We start from the raw sequence: 15,905 nt of genomic DNA, 5'->3' as shown, positions 1-15,905 counted from the left end.
CGAACTCCTGACCTCAAGTGATCCACCTGTCTCTGCCTCCCAAAGTGCTGGGATTACAGGCATGAGCAGCCACCACTCCCGGCCTGATGAGAAAGCTTTTTTGTGCTCTTTAATAAAGTGCAAAGGGTTCCTGAGACCCAAAAGTTTGAAAACCACTGGCTTAAACCGACAAAATTGTCCATGATTCTTCAGTGTATCTTCTAATCTGTTGATGGAGAGAGGACAGCAAGGGTTGCTTTACTTTTTTCCTTTCACAACTCAATGGTGCTGGGACAACTGGGGTATCCACATAGAAAAGGATGGACTGGACCCTTCCTCACCCTACACGCAAAGCTCAACATGGTTCCAATGTAAGGAGCTGACTGAGACCCATTCTGTCAGTCTGCTGGGTACCATAACGGACACCACAGACCGTGCGACTTAGACAATAGCATCTTATTTCCTTTTTTCTGGAGACTGGAAGCCTGGGATCAAGGTGCGGGCAGGGTTGGATTCTCTGGGGCCTCACCCCATGCTGTGTAGACAGCTTCTTCTCTGTGTCCTCACAGGTTTCTCTTACGTGTATGCAGCACTGAGGACTGTGTCTAAATTCTCTTAAAAGAACACCAGTCATACTGGATCAGGCCCTACTTTTAAGATCTTATGGGACCTAAATTGCCAAGTTAAAGGCCCTGTATGTAAATACAGTGACATTTTGGGTTTCCGGGGTTGTGACTTTAACATGGAATCTTGGGGGAGGGGGACAGTTCAGCTCATAACACCTTTAGGGGAGAATCCTGGAGAAACTGTTAGGTTGGATTAGGCAATGTTTCCTTGGCTGAGACGTCTAAAGCTATAACAAGCAACTGAAGGGAAAAAGACGGTATCAAAATTAAAAATGTTCAATTCAGAGGATACTATTAAAGTAAAATGACAACCCACAGAACAGGATACATTATCACGATAAGGACCTGATATCAAGAATATATTTTAAAGCTCTTAATAAAAATCCAATTTAAAAATGGACAAAGGATTTGAATAGACACTCTCCAAAGAAAGACATATAAATGCCTTAAAAAGCACATGAGATGTTTAGCAGAATTCGTCATCTTAGAAATGGAAATCAAAACCACCGTGAAATAACACTTCACAACCACCGTGATGGGTGGGTAAAACCCCAGTATTGGACAGTGACATGTTGGTGAATTGGGGAAAACTGAAATCTTGATATATTGCTAGTGGGAGGGGAAGTAAAATGGTGCAGTTGATTTGGAAAAGTCCGACAGTTCCTCAGAAAAGCATGAAATCACCGTACGACCCAGCAATTTCACTCCTAGCCATATGCTCAAGAAAACTGAAAACATTTTTCCAAAAAGTATGTCATGCCTGAATCTTCACAGCAGCATTATTCATAGTAGTAGAAACAGTCCAGGTGTCTGTCAACCGGTCACTCACTGAGATTCCACTCACCTTAGACGTGAAAGATGTCAGCACCGAAGGTCACACCAAAGGTCATGCACTGTACGATTCTCCTCACAACAGGTGTCCAGAATGTGCAAATCCAGAGAAAAGGAAGTTGGCTGGTGATTGCCAGGGGCTGGTAGAAGGAAGGAGCCAGGTGCTGACTCTTAATGGGTTCAAGGTTTCTTTGGCCTGTGGTGAAAAAGTCCCGGAATTACATACTAGTGGTTGATGTGCAGCTTTTAGAATATGCTAAAAAGACTGAATTGTATTCTTTAATATTGGGGCTTTTGTGCTTTGTAAATTGCTTTTCAATTTAAAAAGGAATTCAAGAAGTTATTTGGTGTTGATATGATAGTATCCAAAACAAGTTACTATGTAACTCACGTCCCCAGCGTTAAACTTCATTTTCTGAGGATCTTGAAGTGTTTGAGGCTAGGAGACACAACGATCCTATACTGTATGTTACACCCCATCTTACTGATTTCTATCTCACATAACCATATTCAGGAAAAACCGACATGTAAATGTGAGCTGAATGCTATGCAGAGGCACATTCCTCTTACCCGGATGATCTTTAGTGGTACAGTAAGAGATGAGATCATAGCAACGTTAGTTTAGTTAGTTTAATTTCCATGGCAACAGGAATTTGGCACATGGGATGAGTTAGATCTCCCTGCACAGCTCCTAACGGGGTTGCCCATTTCTGTGTGGTGTCTGTGTATATTCTCACTGTGGAAATAAGTGATAGCGCCTGCACAAACACTTGTCCAGAAGCGCACACGAAGCTGGTGAAGGCAGAGGACAGGCGAGAGGGAAGCATGGCTCAGCCCTGGCAAAGAAGACCGTTATTCCAAACGCAAAATATTCAGGAACACAATCCTTGGGAAGACTGGTGATGTCTTTAGACCTCACCACTATCGGGTTGTATCTGTGCAGCCAGTTACCAGAGCCGCAGAACGGCGTGTGTTGGTATTGGTGTCATCACTCAACGATTCTGACTTTTCCTGGTGCTGAGGATGACTGCATATGGCAGAAGCAAAGTGCTAATCTAGCACAGGTCATCATATCCAAGTTCTTTTCTATGAAGGCGGGCAGGGTTAGGAACCACCCCACCCCACCCCACTCCCCAATCCTATAAGAACTGGGATCTGATGATCTGTGCTGTCGAGAGAGGCAGGGTTAGAACACCTCATTCCTCAATCCCATTGTTGAAAATAATAGTTGGATTGGGAGGGTTTTTACTCCTAAGGTTGAAGCCGTGCATTTCTGGAGCCTGGGCTGTCAGTCATGGTGGCTGGGGAATGCTGGGGCTGCGGTTGTCTGGCTGCCGGTAGCCCTGCTGGTGGGTCCTCCCTCTTTGACACCGTTCATTTCTGAAGCTTGCTTTCCCCGGTGTTGGAAGTAGCAGCACTGGAAGAATGGCCGCCTTCCTACAGTGAAGCTCTGGCAGGAGAGGAGAAGATACGGAGCGTCTGTTCAAGGACGTGACGTTCTGGGCACCGCACCATGCGTTCTGCTTCTCAGCTGTGCCTCCTGGTTGATGTTACCATCACCTGGCATTTCCCAGGAGGTAACTCGCGAATGCCACACTGATGGAACAGTGCGGCTCGAGTCCAGGGCCGCTGGAGCACATCAGCAAGGTCAGGCTGGACGCATGTGCTTGCTGACAGGAAAATGACAGGAAATGTCATGTCAGTTCAGGAAAATGACAGGAAATGTCATGTCAGTTCAGGAAAATGACAGGAAATGTCATGTCAGTTCAGGAAAATGACAGGAAATGTGTTTGCTGACAGAAAAATGACAGGAAGACGACAGGAAAGAGGCCCATGAGGAGAGGAACCAGTAGATTCAAGGCAGTTAACCGAAGGAGCGAGCCATCACAGGCTGGGAGGACACCCCAGCCACAGTGGATGTCAGCGGTGGTGGCTGGACTCGGGGTCCGTGAATGTTGCATGATCGAACGTGTTTGGTACATTCTCAGCTCCTGCCCAGGTGCCTCCCAAGCATCGGGTGTTGTGGCTCCCCACACCCTTCCCATCTGTGTGTAGCATGACCACCACCTTCCTACCGTGTGTTTGTCCTATCACGGCTGCTGTGCCTAACGGACGCTTTGCTTTCCAGCTACTTTCCTATAACCAAAGCCCTTGAACGACTTTGCGTTTCAGAGACGACAGGGTATTAGTTTTTCATGATTGCTCTGAGGATTTCCGAAAGCAAATGTAACTTACAGGATGGAAGATATTGGAGACAGTAATTATAGATGACTTTTCTCAGTTTTTTGATTGTGGTAAAGTTACACAGCACTCTATTTTTAACTGTATGGTTTTGTGGCATTAAGTGTGTTCACACTGTCGTGCTGCGATCACCGCCATCCATCTCCAGAACTTTCTGGTCTCCCCACGCTTGAAACTCGGTCTACCAAACACTAGCTCTCCTCCCGCCCCAGCTCTGGTAAGCACTACAGGTTGCTTACAAAATAAGCTTTTTCAATAAGAGAAGGGGCAAGGAAAAGAGCTCTAAAGACTGTCTTGAGATTTGAGGAAGTGTTTTAGGTTTTGTTGTGTGGTTCCCGGTGTAAAGGAACTATTGAAGACGTGGGAAGGCGAAGGTCTGTGATCTCAGGAAGTGCTGGGCTGGGCAGCTTTCCCACTGTGACGGGGACACTTGCCCTCAAACCTGCCTGAGATAATCGCGTGAGGATGGTGCTGCATTGTGACAGCTCTGAACTTGGTCTCCTTGAACGTTGCCAGGTACATAAGCTTTGGCGGTTACCATCTAGTGTCTGTGGGAGACCTAGAATTTGAACATTGTTGACTTTAGGACACACTCATTTTATAACACTCTACCTGTTCTCATCAGTAGGAAATATGCTGTGTCCTTTTTTTTTTTTTTTTTTTTGAGAGGGAGTCTCGCTCTGTCGCCCAGGCTGGGGTGCAGTGGCCGGATCTCAGCTCACTGCAAGCTCCGCCTCCTGGGTTTACGCCATTCTCCTGCCTCAGTCTCCCGAGTAGCTGGGACTACAGGCGCCCGCCACCTCGCCCGGTTAGGTTTTTTTTTTTTTTTTTAGTAGAGATGGGGTTTCACCGTGTTAGCCAGGATGGTCTCGATCTCCTGACCTCGTGATCCGCCCGTCTTGGCCCCCCAAAGTGCTGGGATTACAGGCTTGAGCCACCGCGCTCGGCCTTTTTTTTTTTTTTTTTCCCTTAATATTCTGTGTTGCTGTAACAGTAGTTGCAGCGGACGCTACTTCTGGTTCATGGTCATCACCAAACACAAGCTTCAGGAAACCGTGTGAAAAATGAAGGGGAAAGTGCTTTTCTGCAAAGGGCTTTTTTGAACATCCTGTTTTTTTCTGGAATATCTGTTTTGGTGTAAAACGTTTTCATATTTAGGGGTTTGTAACGTGTTTTATACTGGTTAGCTTTGAAACCCCATGTTTTTGCATGCCATGGGGCTGCTTTATCCTGTTATTCTATGATATAGCAGGTTGGCAAAACTATTGGTTATTTCACTTTAAAAACCAAAGCAGCTTACAGATTGAGTGTGATTCTTGTAAGAATTTAATTGTAAAATTGATTTGTGTTCAACAAGCTTACTGGAATGGCTAGATCCGTGGACAAAAAGATAAGAACATGTCAAGTCTCTGGGCCAGGAAGGACTTCCAAATAATACAAGTGATACACATTAATTTCTTAACAAAAGATTAGATTTAGTACATAACTGTTTAAAACCTCCATATTTTCTATTATAGCCATTCCACAGTGCCCATGGGGGTGGGCTGCAGGACTGCCTATGGAATCCAAGGTCTTTGGGCGTTGAGGTCCCTGCAATAAAATGGCATCGTGTTTGCATATGACATATGCACATCCTCCTGCAGACAGTCATGTCAGGGTTGCTCGTAACAGCTATACCATGGACATACCATGCGAGTAGTTGTTTAATGAATAATAAAGTCTGAATGCTTAGTACAAACACATTAAAAAATATGTTGATCTATGGTTGGTTGAATCCACAGGCCTGGAACCCGGGGAGAGAATACAAACTCTAGAAGCAAAACGAACAAAGCACTTGAGGTCAGCAGTGACGGGTGTGGGATCACACTGAATCTCATGTGTTTTGCTGTCTGTGTCACTGTGTCCCGTGTAAACGGGAATCATTTGTAGCTTAAGGTAAAATAGGTAACAGGAAACACTACAGAGTGGGCACGAAGGCGCGCCCCTCATTACCCCGTGTTACAGCCAAGCGTCTGCCTCCTAGGGAAGGATTTGTTCTGTGGGGAGACTAGATGTTGATGATTTCCGCATGTGTGAAGGGAAACTCCCTCCGAGAAGCGTGGCTTTGGCCGGAGCACATCAGACGAGAGTTAGCGTGGCATGGAGTTTCCACAGTGGCCCTCAGGCCTGCTGCTTCTCTCCTCTCCCCACCCCTGGCCCTGACGCTTACCAAGGGAGGCAAGTTCAGCTCCAGCTGAGCCCCGCACAGGGCTGTGGGTCTCTAGGGCAGGTGCCCACCTTCGCCTGAACAGGCTGTGTCAGAGGAGGGTCTGGCTGTACTTGAGCTGTGAGAGATGCTCTCAGAGATCCAGCATCCTGAAAACCCAGGTGCTGAAGGTTCCTCCTCTTCCACCATCCTGCGGGGAAGGGGGTCTTATCCTGCTTCCCCTCAACCCGAGCTGACTTCTTGTCTGTTCTGTACACCTAGGTTTTCAGAAGAGTTTTGTTAATCATCTAGCAGACAAACAACCATAAGGTGACAGCCTGGGAGGGTAGACGGCGCTGGAAGGTAGTTTCCTGAATAACAGCGTTCAGTTTCCTGTTTTGCCATCATTTGACCCAAGGCCCCAAGATAATTGAAATATTGTCAGCCAAACACCGATTTTTTATCTGAGTTTTTTTTTTTTCTTTTTAAGTTATGGGTGCAAACTTATAACCAGGGACCTGACAAAAGAGAAGGATTTATTTGCAAAGTGAATGTCGGGGATGGTTGGCATTTGCCAACTCTGACTAGCAGGGACCCAGGCTGCTTCCGTTCTGCCGCCCGACTCCTGACCCTCCAGCTCCTGCCCCTGTTCCCACCAGCAGGAAGAGGAGCGGGAAGGTGCCTTTTCCCCTTTAAGGGGGTGAGGTGAGAGTTGCACCTGCCACTTAGCTAGTCCCTGGGGTGATTCTCCAGCATGGGTGGGAGTTGGGTTTGGAGGCCTGAGCCCCGTGAAGCTGGGGTTGCTGTTCCCTGAGCAGCAGGAAACTGGACTCTGGGAAGTGGGGTCAGAGGGTAGCATCCTCAGGAGGGGCCTCTCGTCCCGTTTGACATCTTCACTGCAAAAGGGGGTGTGGGCTTTATGGTCCATTGACAAATAGAACGTTACTTTTTTTTTTTTTTTTTTGAAGCACATAGAACCCTAATTCCTTTGGCTTTTACTAAAGTGGCATTTTGTAATTCCACATGATTTCATTGATATACTCGCAGGAGAGAATGCTTCCTGTAAACCAGAAGGATCTCTGCGACAGTCCTCGATCCATAGAGAGTTCATTTTCCCAAGGTTATAGACACAGCCTTAGGGAGGGGTTGAGGACACACTGCGGCAGCCTCAGGAGGTCCTGGACATGTGTCCAAGGTGTTTGGGGCACAACTTGGTCTTACACATTTTAGGGAGACGTGAGGAATCAATACATGTGAGACGTACGTTGGTTCAGTCTAGGAAGGATGGATGGCTCGAAGCGGGGAGGGATTTCCAGGTCACAGGTAGATCAGACAAATGCATTTCTGGTGCATCTTTCCAGAGGAAGCAGTCAGATCCGCATTTATCTCCGTGTGCAGATGGTGACTTTGAGTTCTGTCCTCTGTCCATGAGGAATTTCCTTGTGGATCGGTTGTGAGGGAGGTACGTGGCTTTTCCCCCCACCCCCAGTAGCTGTCTCTGTTAGGAAGAGCATGGGAGGCAGGTTTGGTCTAAGCTCTTCCTCACCTTGACGTCCCTTTAGCGTAGTGATTTTGGGGTCCTGAGATGTAGTTTCAACTTCATGTTTCTGAATACACTGGCACTCTAAACAGTGTTGTAAGAGGCATCTAACTTACTTAGAAGAAGAAGAATATTTGGAAACACTTGAGCACCTTCGTCCTTGAGAGAACCAAGCCTTTGTTTAGTTTGCTTTGCCCTGAGGCTGTTACGCTGTCCCGGGCTGTGCGGCCTTAGAAAGCTGTGCCCCTGTGAGCTACTGCCTGTGGAATCTGGTGACTTTGAAGTTAATCCAGCAGCTACATATTTTGGAAAGCAGATTCCCTCTTAAAGTGTTGGTGATTATGATTCTAGCACTAGAATTTCAGTGTGTGTTTTCCACCCTTCTTACTTTGTCTCCTCATACACTGAGATGCTGCTGCATTTGCCCTTAGGCTTCACTGAGGGAGGGTCAGTTCTGACCCTTTCTTAGATATTGATCTTGAACGGACAGAATCGAGATTCAGGAAAACTCTCGAGCTGGGAGAGTGTGCTGATATCTATGTAAGTGGGGTTCATGTGTCAAACTCAGGTTTAAGAAAAACCAATTCTAGGCTGGGCATAGTGGCTCACACCTGTCATCCCAGCACCTTGGGAGGCTGAGTTGGGCAGTTCACTTTTGAGCCCAGGAATTCAAGACCAGCCTGGGCAACATAGCAAGACCCTGACTCTACAAAAAATTAAATAGGAGAGGTGATGTGCACCTGTGGTCCCAGCTACTCGGGAAGCTAAGGCTCCCCACACACAAAGTATCAATTCATGCAGTGGCCAGTTCTGCTGGGACCACCTGTTAAGACTACTCTGGGCCTCATGGTTTGAGAAGCGTCTGTCCAGGGTCGAGAGGGAGTAGCTTGAGGGCCTAGAAGCCAGTTCTTGTGGTTGAGCGTGATTGCGGGTGTGGAGTTGGGGGCAGGGCTCTCCACGGCATGAGTGGGTAAATGGATGGGCTTCCAGGACGAGCCCCTGTGACTTTGCCTGGTTTACATCCGTCCAATACAAATCCACAGGCTCTTACTCTAGAAGCTTCTGCTGGGGCTGATGGACTGGCCTGGGGACAGAGGGTGCCCTCAGAGCCTCATGGTGCCGTCTGGTTTAGGAAGAGCACTTAGTCACCTAGATCTAGGATTTATGGCACTACAGGGGACTCCTCACACTCAGAGCAACAGCCATCTGCATTCTAGACTTGGTTCTAGGCAAAGTATTTTGGAGCCTGTTGGTAGGTACCCTGTGTTCTGTTTATGTGTAAAACAAGTTAGAGTTATAACTAGTTAAAACCTATTTTTAAAATTTTGCCACAGAATATGGCAGTTGTGGTGGAGCCTGGCCAGAGACCCCCACACTGAGACGCTGTTGCTTGCTGGGGTTGCAGGCGTTGCCTGCATCGGCTGCCCCTCCCGGCGTGTCTGTGTTCTTGACACGGGCGCCCATCGAGGCTTGGCCTGTGGGAGTCGTGCAGCCATTTGTCTCCGTGTTCCTCTGAGGTTCCGCAGACTTCACGGTCCCGTGGCAGAGCATACAGTATCTGCTTGCATCCTGATTTCCCCAAACCCCAGGACAGGCCAAGAGTTCCTTACACACAACTGCAGAGGGCCCCGTGGCGTGGATTTGCAGAGACACAGCCTTTCCCCAGCTCGGCCTTCGTCTCCAGAGTTGGCTTTAGGGCGATAGAAGCTTCCTTCAGACTGGGGGGCCTTGAAGCTTTGGTGCTAGGAATTCGGTGAGCAGCACGGATGATACCCCGTTTCTCTGCATTTGTAGCACTAGTTGTTAACACGACCACGAGATGTACAGAGGAAGGAAAAAGGAGGTTTTATTTTCAGAGTAACACTCTGTGCTTTGGGAAATGTGGTCTTGGGGGAGCTGTAAGCACATGCCCCCACAGGAGGAGAGGAGGCCGCGGCATTACACGTTCCGGGGTTTGTTGGCTGTGTGTGTTCATCGTGCTCAAGGAATGTCTGAACGTTTACAGGGAAAGTGGGGTTTGTTCATCCGGTTCGTGCAATGTCTGAACACTTACAGGGAAAGTCTAGCACACATGCAGTGAGTTAACCTGTAACATCCGTGTTCGCCTTGGGGCAAGTGTAACATTTGAAATGAGGTGGACTGGGCGTGTCATGTACAAAGGTGAGCTGTTGGGCGCAGACGTTTATGCGCAGCCTCAGTCACAGCCAGGACTGGCTCGGGGTCTGCAGCCTGTGGCGGGAAAGGACACTCATGAGGCCATTCTGTCCAGTCGGGGCTGCCGGCAGGGTCCCAGGGTGGGGCTGTCTGGTCGGCCGGCATCTGGAGTCCACCCAGGTCCAGTGGGCAGCGTTCCTCTAAACCAGGCTTCTGATTGTGGAGGAGACTTCATGCTGGTTAACACACTGTGCAGGAGTAATGTTGTGGGGCTTTGGGGTCCACCTTCCCTATGATGCCGGTTACATTTCTCTCCGGACCTCACAGCCACAGAGATTGCACCTCGTCTGGCAGCAGGGGGTGCCATGTTGACATAGTAATTTATTGTATTAACCTTTTTATTGCTATTTTAATAACCATTTTTTTTCTTTTTAAAGAGATAGGGTATTGCTGTGTTACTCAAGCCAGTCTTGAACTCCTGGCCTCAAGCAATCCTCCCACCTCGGCCTCCCAAAGTGCTGGGCTTATAGACGTGAGCCAGTGCGCCCAGCCTACAGCCACGTTTTTAAAACTCAGCAGTTTAAAAATCCTATTCCTTTTACCCCCTCAAGCAGGCTGGTTGGCCTTGTGCAAACTGGGGTGTCACGATCTTAGCCCCCCTTTTATTTTTACCTTTGGCCTCAAATTCTGATGAGAACAGCAGTTACAAAATGGGCTTTAGGTGATTCTTCCGTTACTAAAGCCAGAATTCTCACCAGGTAGAGATGTTTGTCCCCAGGATTCCAGAAAGCTGTTTTGAATCAAGCCCGTAGGAAATAAGTAAGGAACTAAACTCTTGGTCCTCTGCTTAGTACCAGGGGAATGGGTTAGTTGCTGATACCCTTTGATCTGTGCTCACGTGCTGCATCTCATCACGGGAAGCAGAGTCGCCCTGTGGAATAAAGCCCGGCTCAAGGTGGCGCGTCGAGACGCTTGGGGCTGTCAGTCCCTTATACAGCGGCAGACTTGGAGACTCAGTATCGCGTGCAGAGCCCAGGCAACCGGAGTGCATCCACTTTAGAGACCACATGGACGGTCGGCAAGGTGGATGTCCGGGCATATGGCCTTGACAGGCCCACTGCGAGGTGAATTAGGAATTCGTTAGCAAAGAAATCAAACTCGCCTTTGGGTCCCGACTACTTGGAAGGTTGAGGCGGGAGGATTGCTTGAGGCAGAAGGTCAAGGCCGCGATGAGCCATGATTGTAATACTGCACTCTGGACTGGGTGACACAGCGAGACTCCAAGTCAAAAAAAAAAAACAAAAACAAAAACAAAAAAAACAAACCTTACTCTTCATAGCAAGAGGGAGAATTTATCAAAGTAACTGCAACAAAATCTTAGATGATGTAATTTCAGTGGCTAAGTGAGCTGTCCAGCCCACGTGGCTGGCTCACAACGCAACAGAGCCAGGTGCTGCTGCAACTGCCCCCCCACCCCGATCGCTTGTGGACATTTTCTGTTTTCCCATATCTCCCTTTTGGATACGTAGCTCGCTACTTTATAGCTAAGCATCAGTAAAACAGGTTGTCTATTTTGAAAAGTAACTATTTTGTCTTTTAAGGACAGAAAATGAAGCAGGTGACAATAGCATGGCGACCTGGTGAATAGATTTAGAGGAATATTTAATACTTGGCACCACTCTGATCCCTTCTTCTCTCATGCTTAGTTACAGCTACCGCCTCCTAGGACAGAACACTTTGAGCTCTGTGAGTAGGAATTAAACATGTTCTAAATCAGAAGTTTTAGTTAAGCAGTATTTTATGTGAATGCCCAGATCCTAAGTGTTCACTGTACTGGTGTGTGGTGTTGAAGAAGGAACGAGGGCTTGGGGCTGCGTTTATGGTGCAGCGTCCGGGTTCCCATATGTGAGATGAGGGCCAAGAGACACGGCCTGGAAGGTTCAGACTGTAGGATTGAATGGATCTACCCACTCCTGGAAAGCCTCAAGTCTAACTTGACTTGGGCTGGTTTTAGGGAGATGCTGGCAGCGCCGTCCTCACAGGTCACTGGGAGGGGCTCTGGCACCGTCCCCGTCAGGTGTCTCATGATCAGCCCAGCTTGCTCATCTCAGAAGCTGTTGGTCGTGTTCTCGTTCCTGTTGTTCGTTGCGTGTTATTTAGGTTCTGTTCATGTGGGGACCTAGGAAGTTCCACAGTGAGAGGAGAGCCGCTGAGCCGCCTTCCTGCCTGGATGCCAGCCCCACGGAGGACCGTAACTGCTTGAGGTTGGCTTCTGCCCCCGGCCTCACCTGTGGAGGCATTGATGCAGTGGTACTTTCTAAGCTCCTGGGGCACACAGTGCTGTTGTGTGGATCCACAGGCTACTGTGGCGTCCAAGCACGTGCTCCCGGAGGAGAGGACTCTGCGGGCACTGATAGTGGGAGCTGGCTGAGAGTCGAGCGAGTTGAGACTCCCTGTGACGTGCACAGCTGCCATTTGCACAGCCCCTCCTGACACCAAGATGGTCGTGCGATAAATGCACAAAGCACATCTCCAGCAAAAAGCCGCCGATTGTCCATATCCAGGATATCCACCACGGTGGCTTTTTGGTGTTAATACGATGAATGTGAGCAGCAGGTGGTCTGCGTCGAGTGTGACTGTGCCACTGCAGTTTTGTTCTCATGTCTTGATGAGCATGAACGGTTCCTGACGAGGGTAGGTAAGGATGCTGTGACCTGAGACTCTGCAGTATTGTAGCTTGAGGAACCAAGGAGTTTTTCTGTCTTGCAAAGCCGTCAGGGAGGATGTTCCAGGCTGGTGACTGCTCCATGAGGTATTTAGGGATCCAGGTTTCTTCCCGACCCCTGCTCTGCGTTCCCAGGGACACGGCTGTCCTTGCCGTGGTTGGGAATGGGTGATTGCCATGCTGGCGGGGGAGGCTTAAGGTGAGAGTGGCCGTGATTTACCTAATCTACATAATGACAGGGAGCCTGGGAGTAAAGTGTAGCCATGGCCTGGAGGATGGATGATGGTTGTTGGTGAACGACTGGCTGCACTCACCGCAGCTGGCCCAGGAATGGGGAAGGATGGCTGAGTATGCCGTTCAACGGTACCTGGTTCTTTCAGATTTGACTTCCTTACGGATTTTCTGCTGTAAAGAGGAGAGAGCCTGTGGTTCTAGGCCAAGCATCTCACTCATCTCATAACATCTTGTATCCCTCAGCCAACATTTATGTCAAGTTTTAGAAGTCCTATCAAACTGGCAAGCATTTCTCAATTTGGTTTAACCATTGGATTTTATATCTGTGTCTGCATCTCTATTTTACATCTATGTGGTTATTTGACACTCTGTAGTACCTTTGTAATAGGTTCTCTTTGGTGGAAGTTACTCTCAACAAACCCTTGCTGCTACTTGAATTTTCAAGGTTGCAAGTAGAAAGGAGAGAATAAAAACCACATCTTCTCTAATTTTAAAATTTGTTGTTTCTCAAATCACACCAGAAGTAAAGATATTACAAATTACAAAAGCAGCCAGAATCAAGGTTAAGAGATTTCTGGGCGATTCTGGCTAATCAGCAGTATTTGCTGAGGTGTGTGCAGCAGAGCAACATGCCAAGAAGCCCGCGACGGGGGAGAGTTGGGAGGCCAGGCTGTGACTTCGGAGGTGTGTTGCCTCAGGGAGAGGAGCTAGATGTAGAGAGGATAAATGGCCACAGGTGTGACCACCGCCATCCTTGCTGCGGTACGGAGGCCTTTGTACAGGGGCCTTTGTGAGCTGAGTTAAAAATCAAAATTGAGAGAGTGCAATGCATTCTTAGTTTTTAAAATAAAATGCTAATAGAGAACGTTTTGTAAGAATGTAAAATGTTACATCTTTGTTTAGAATTTAAGAATAATAATTTGCTTCTGAGACCTTTGCGACTGAGATTTGAAATCTTAAGTATGGTTTTTTCTTCCATGTTTTATACATATGCACGTGTACACATATATGTAAGGTATATAAAAGGAAAATAAGCGTGTCTGTATTCACATTTATATACACTTCCATAATGTGTATACTTCTAGTCACACATAGGTCTAAGAGACTATGACGTGACTTGATAACCATGAGAGGGTAATCGCGCCTCCCGCGTTCCAGGCCTCACACAGCCCGTGCCAGGTTTTGGAAGTAGGAGTTTGTCTGCAGCCACTTCGGGAAGCATGTGGTTGCCAGGATTGCCTAGAGCTCCAGGCTGTCTCCAGTCCCAGCCTCCCTGGGGTAGAAGCTGCCCTACCAGGGGCCTGGACATGGACGTTAGGGCCTGGAGCCAGGGACCGCTCCTGAAGTGGGGGGCTCCCCTCACGGCTGGGCATGACAACCGAGGATAGGAGGCGGAGTCAGCCTCGGGCCAGTGCACGGCCTCCCTGAAGTGCTTGCGGGAAGCCCCAGCTGCACTTTGATGACCCCATAGACAGCACCACAATCTGTGAGATCCCCCTGGCCCACCCCTCAGGTTCCTAAAATGATGAAGGTTTCCTGAGCTGCGAATTTTTAGATCTAGGCTAAAAAGTCCTGGGACAGACTCACAGGGTTCTTTATGTAGAAATGATGAGTGTGCTGGTGACTCAGAGCAGGCACTGTACCCTCACTCCAGGGTCCTTTGTGCCAGGTGGAAACGAGCGTGTGGGTCACCCAGAGTCCCTGCATCCTCACTCCAGTCACTGCTCTTTGGTTTCTTAATTAAAAGCCTAAAAGCCTTGATAATGAAAATGTATTCTCCCCAGAGAGTCGAGTTTCCGGTTATGGAGGCTCACCAGTAAATGCCGTGCCAGGTCAAATATGCTGAGATCTGGGCCAGGTCCTGCTTCCTGCCCACGGCCAAAGCAGGTACTTCATTTGGGAGGTGACCCGGGGGATATCTGAGAGGCCTGCCGGTCCCCGAGGGATGAATCCGCTGGCCTTCACATTCTGCTCCGGCCTCCATCGGCTCCTTCCTACCTGCAAACTGCCGGCTTTGACGTTGCCATCATTGGAGATATGTTAGGGACTTGGTATGGGTTGATGCCCATAGGACCAGCAGATCGTGAAAAGGTGGGAACCAGGGCTGGGAGGGTGGTGACCACGGCCAAACTGAGAACGTGGTGGGCTGGAAGGTCCATTTTCTGTCTGAGGTGTTTCTTAAAATAAAAAACAGTGTCTCAGGGACATGAGAGGGGAGGCCACAGACGGGGAGAACGCATCTGTAAAAGACTTATCTGATAAAGGCTGTTATCCAAACCGTGCAAGGAACTCTCAAAACTCAACAAGAAAATGAACAACCTGATTAAAAATGGACGAAAGACCTGGACAGATATCCCAACAAAGAAGATACACAGATGGCAAATCTACACGTGGAAACATGACCCGCGTCTTATGTCATAGGGCGAGGCGTCACTGTGCACCCATCGGCCTGGCCAAAACCTGAACTCCGACACCACCACGTGCTGGTGGGTGTGTGGGCATCAGGACCCTCACTCATCGCTGGGGGAAGTGGGGCAGCTCCTGTGGGAGGCAGCGTGGCGGTTTTCCGTGGAACTTAGCTCTCCGACCACAGGAGCAATCACAGTCCTGGACGTTTACTCGGAGGAGCTGAAAGTTTACTTCCATGCGGAAATGTGCACACAGACGTTGACAGCAGCTTTATAATTGCCAAAACTAGAAAGCAACCAAGATGCCCTTCAGTAGGTGAATGGATAAACTGTGGTATGTCAGATACTGGGATATTATTCAGCACTAAAAAGAACTGGACCCCTAAGCCATGAAAAGACACAGAAGGATCTTAAACGCATGTTGCTAAGTGAGACTCCAATCTGGAAAGGCTGCCTGCTGTCTGAGTCCAACTACAGCACAGTCTGGAAAAGGCAAAGCTGTGGAGACAGTCAAACAATCAGCGGCTGTCAGGGGTTGGGGAGGGGAGAGATGAATGGGAGGAGCATAGGGGGTGTGTAGGGTGGGGCAGCAACTCCAGGTGGGGCTTTCATGGGGGATCCATGCCGTTCCACGTCTGTGAAACCCACAGAGTGAGCAGCAGCAGGCCGAGTCCTCGTGTGAGCTGTGAACTGTGGGTGGTGGTGCCGTGTTGATGCGGGTCTGTCGGTCGTACAGACATGCTGGTCTGGTGAGGGCAGGAGAATGATGGAGGCTGTGCCTGTGCTGGGAAAGGATATGTGAGGACTCTCTGTACTTTCCTCTTGATTTTGCTATGAACGGAAAACTGCTTTTAAAAACGTCTATTGAAAAGGCAAACAAAAGAGTGCTGGCCAGACAACATCAGTGTGAGGGTGTGGCCTGTGTTCTACGTTCAGAATTTCCCTTTTAGAATACACATATCTAAATTTTTCAAAGTTAAAC

The 15,905-nt window shown here is 48.5% G+C and overlaps 1 protein-coding gene and 1 long non-coding RNA gene across 7 annotated transcripts in view; one reads left to right on the top strand and one right to left on the bottom strand.

The window, feature by feature from the left end:
• LOC139361507 (uncharacterized) overlaps positions 1-15,905 on the top strand; it is a 161,329-nt gene that overhangs the window by 108,224 nt on the left and 37,200 nt on the right. The gene's annotated exons all lie outside the window — the stretch shown is intronic.
• The window catches only part of LOC139361506 (disco-interacting protein 2 homolog C-like), a 61,332-nt gene that overhangs the window by 8,424 nt on the left and 37,003 nt on the right, over positions 1-15,905 (bottom strand). For 2 of the 6 annotated variants that reach the window (XM_071090088.1, XM_071090089.1), the window contains exon 4: positions 1,450-1,632. In XM_071090088.1, the coding sequence (XP_070946189.1) occupies positions 1,451-1,632 (182 nt within the window). In that variant the 3' untranslated portion in view covers position 1,450. Of the gene's footprint in view, positions 1-1,449; positions 1,633-2,934; positions 3,107-8,962; positions 11,845-15,905 lie in introns of those variants that run through there. The other 4 variants (XM_071090091.1, XM_071090087.1, XM_071090097.1 and 1 more) reach the window with 4 other exon arrangements.

This window comes from Macaca nemestrina, unplaced genomic scaffold (assembly GCF_043159975.1).
Source record: "Macaca nemestrina isolate mMacNem1 unplaced genomic scaffold, mMacNem.hap1 Scaffold_54, whole genome shotgun sequence".
NCBI lineage: Eukaryota > Metazoa > Chordata > Mammalia > Primates > Cercopithecidae > Macaca > Macaca nemestrina.
This window is presented reverse-complemented; position numbering and strand designations above follow the sequence as displayed.